Source organism: Limulus polyphemus, unplaced genomic scaffold, assembly GCF_000517525.1.
Source record: "Limulus polyphemus unplaced genomic scaffold, Limulus_polyphemus-2.1.2 Scaffold68, whole genome shotgun sequence".
Taxonomy (NCBI): domain Eukaryota; kingdom Metazoa; phylum Arthropoda; class Merostomata; order Xiphosura; family Limulidae; genus Limulus; species Limulus polyphemus.
This window is the reverse complement of record NW_013665678.1, coordinates 446,486-448,678: the sequence shown is the minus strand read 5'-3', so window position 1 is coordinate 448,678 and position 2,193 is coordinate 446,486. Positions and strand designations below refer to the sequence as shown.

Genomic DNA, 2,193 nt, shown 5'->3' with positions numbered 1-2,193 from the left:
CAAATTGTTGTATTTCCTTAATTGGACACTGAACGTTTCACTTCACAACTTCTCTGGGAGCGTTCCACTAAAACACAAACCGCTTCAAGCTAGACACTTGAAGATTTATACTGTTAGTTACGATTTGTGTTTTAGTAGAACGCTCCTAGAGAAGTTGTGAAGTGAAACGTTCGGTGTCCAATTAAGGAAATACAACAATTTGGTGTTATAAGGTCGTTTATTTCTTATATTCAATTGGTATTTTGTTGTGTTTATTGAACTGGAGCCTAGTCGAGGTCATGCTTCTTTCATTTCGTAAATTTGGGATATACTAAATATATCAATATTTATGTCGCCATTTTTATTTCAAAAATTAATATGATTTTTTACGTTTTTTGCACTTTCTGTATTTTATATCTTTATCGTTTTTAATTTATTCTTGTATACACTCTTATGAAAAATATAAACAAATCAAATGTACTTGAAAAACATCAACAAACTGATTATTTACAAATCAAATTCACCCACCATATTTGATAAATTAACTTTACATGATTTTCACAGATGATCAGTTTCATGATAGTGTTGTTTTGGTCATTATTCTGTTATACATGAGAGGTCAAATGAACATAACAACGTTGTTTGAAGATCTAAATTCACAGAGAAATTAAAATGAATGTTATATTAATGAAAAATCAGAAAAATTGTTAATTTATTACTCAACCTGCAGTGAAAGCTGAAGGGAAACCAGAATTCTCGTGCCAGAATCGATCACCTCGTTTTGAATTGGCGAATTGGCGAGCTATGATACAAGCGAAGGTTGGACCAATCATAGCTCCCGGTAGGCGGCGCTCTGTCACTCCTCCACTCCATAGGTCGATATCATCGGGATGTCTAGGTTGAAATAATATGAAAATAGAAAGAACAAATGCTATTGTTTAACATGAAATATATTTTTGGGAAATAAATGAAATCGTTTTGAGAGACAGAGAGAGAAAAAAAAGCGTAAGCTAATGTTTCGGCCGATCTAAGACGATCCAAGGCCACGTAATCCTTTATCCCTCTAAGGCCTAAGCGATTTTAGAACAGGGATACCATTATTGACACATAAAAATTTCTTACTTTAAATGATGAACTGCTTTAACCAACAGTACATAACATACATATATGCGTGAGTTTATAACATTCGTCTTGATTATTTAGCGATGTACACAGTACGTAATAAAAATAAATGACATTTCTTTGGTTGTACCGTCATGTTAATTGCTGAACAGTTAAGGTTTAAATTATAACTTCAGGAAAACGTGATTCAGCATCTCGTTGTAAGTTGTTGGATTTTTAATCTTGCCTTCAGCTTTCAAGATGTTTTTTTTTATACAGTTAAATAGTAAAATAGTTTACAAAGCTCTGATGAATTGTTTTTTTACCGGTTTTTGTATTTTAAGATTTGATCACGTTGAAACTTACTTGTATATGCTACTTAGATATGAATGGATATATTTCCGAACATGTCCAAGTGTATCGTATCTCTCGTTAAGGGCTTAAGATATGATAATAGAATTCAAAACGGTACTTTTATTGGTAAATATTTGAATAAGATAGTTTATCATCACTTCGACTTCGTGTAGAAATGAAACACAACTGCAAAGCGTTTGACAACAGTGACGATATTAAATATTTTACATTATAATCAACTTTATGAAACAATAATGGATCAGCAATATACCATAAAAGGTGTTTAACGATCAGAAGTAATCAGAAAAAGAAAATTTAGCTACAAAGGTTAGATTTTATTTCAATTATAAAGCTGAGTCCAATAGATAGCTGAAACTTTCTGAAAGAGGGACTAAGTGTAATTTTAAAACTGATTGTCTAGTATCCAACACACAAAGATAAGACCGGATACAGTGGTGGAAAATATTATTACATCACCCAATTTTGTCATATTTTCTTTGGAATCGTCGTCTTTTTGATGCCCTAATACAAGTAGAAGCAAGTGTGTTTCATGGATGAAGCAATACTGTCTAATTATTACATCAGTAGATTTTGAGGCTGCCTGGGTATCTAATCAACTGTTTTTGGCCTACTAATAGTCAGTTTAGAAACATATATGCTACAATGGGCGTGTGACGCCACCATGGCTATAGGTTCGATGACGAGGAACCCACTTTGAGACTAATAATGGCTGGAGACGGCTTGAATGGGTAATGAGAA

General features: G+C 32.8%; 1 protein-coding gene across 2 annotated transcripts in view; it reads right to left on the bottom strand.

The window, feature by feature from the left end:
* The window catches only part of LOC106465457 (peroxidase-like), an 84,346-nt gene that overhangs the window by 9,276 nt on the left and 72,877 nt on the right, over window positions 1-2,193 (bottom strand). For both annotated transcript variants that reach the window (XM_022393749.1, XM_022393754.1), the window contains exon 14: window positions 704-873. In XM_022393749.1, coding sequence (XP_022249457.1) covers window positions 704-873 — 170 coding nt within the window. The remainder of the gene's footprint in view (window positions 1-703; window positions 874-2,193) is intronic.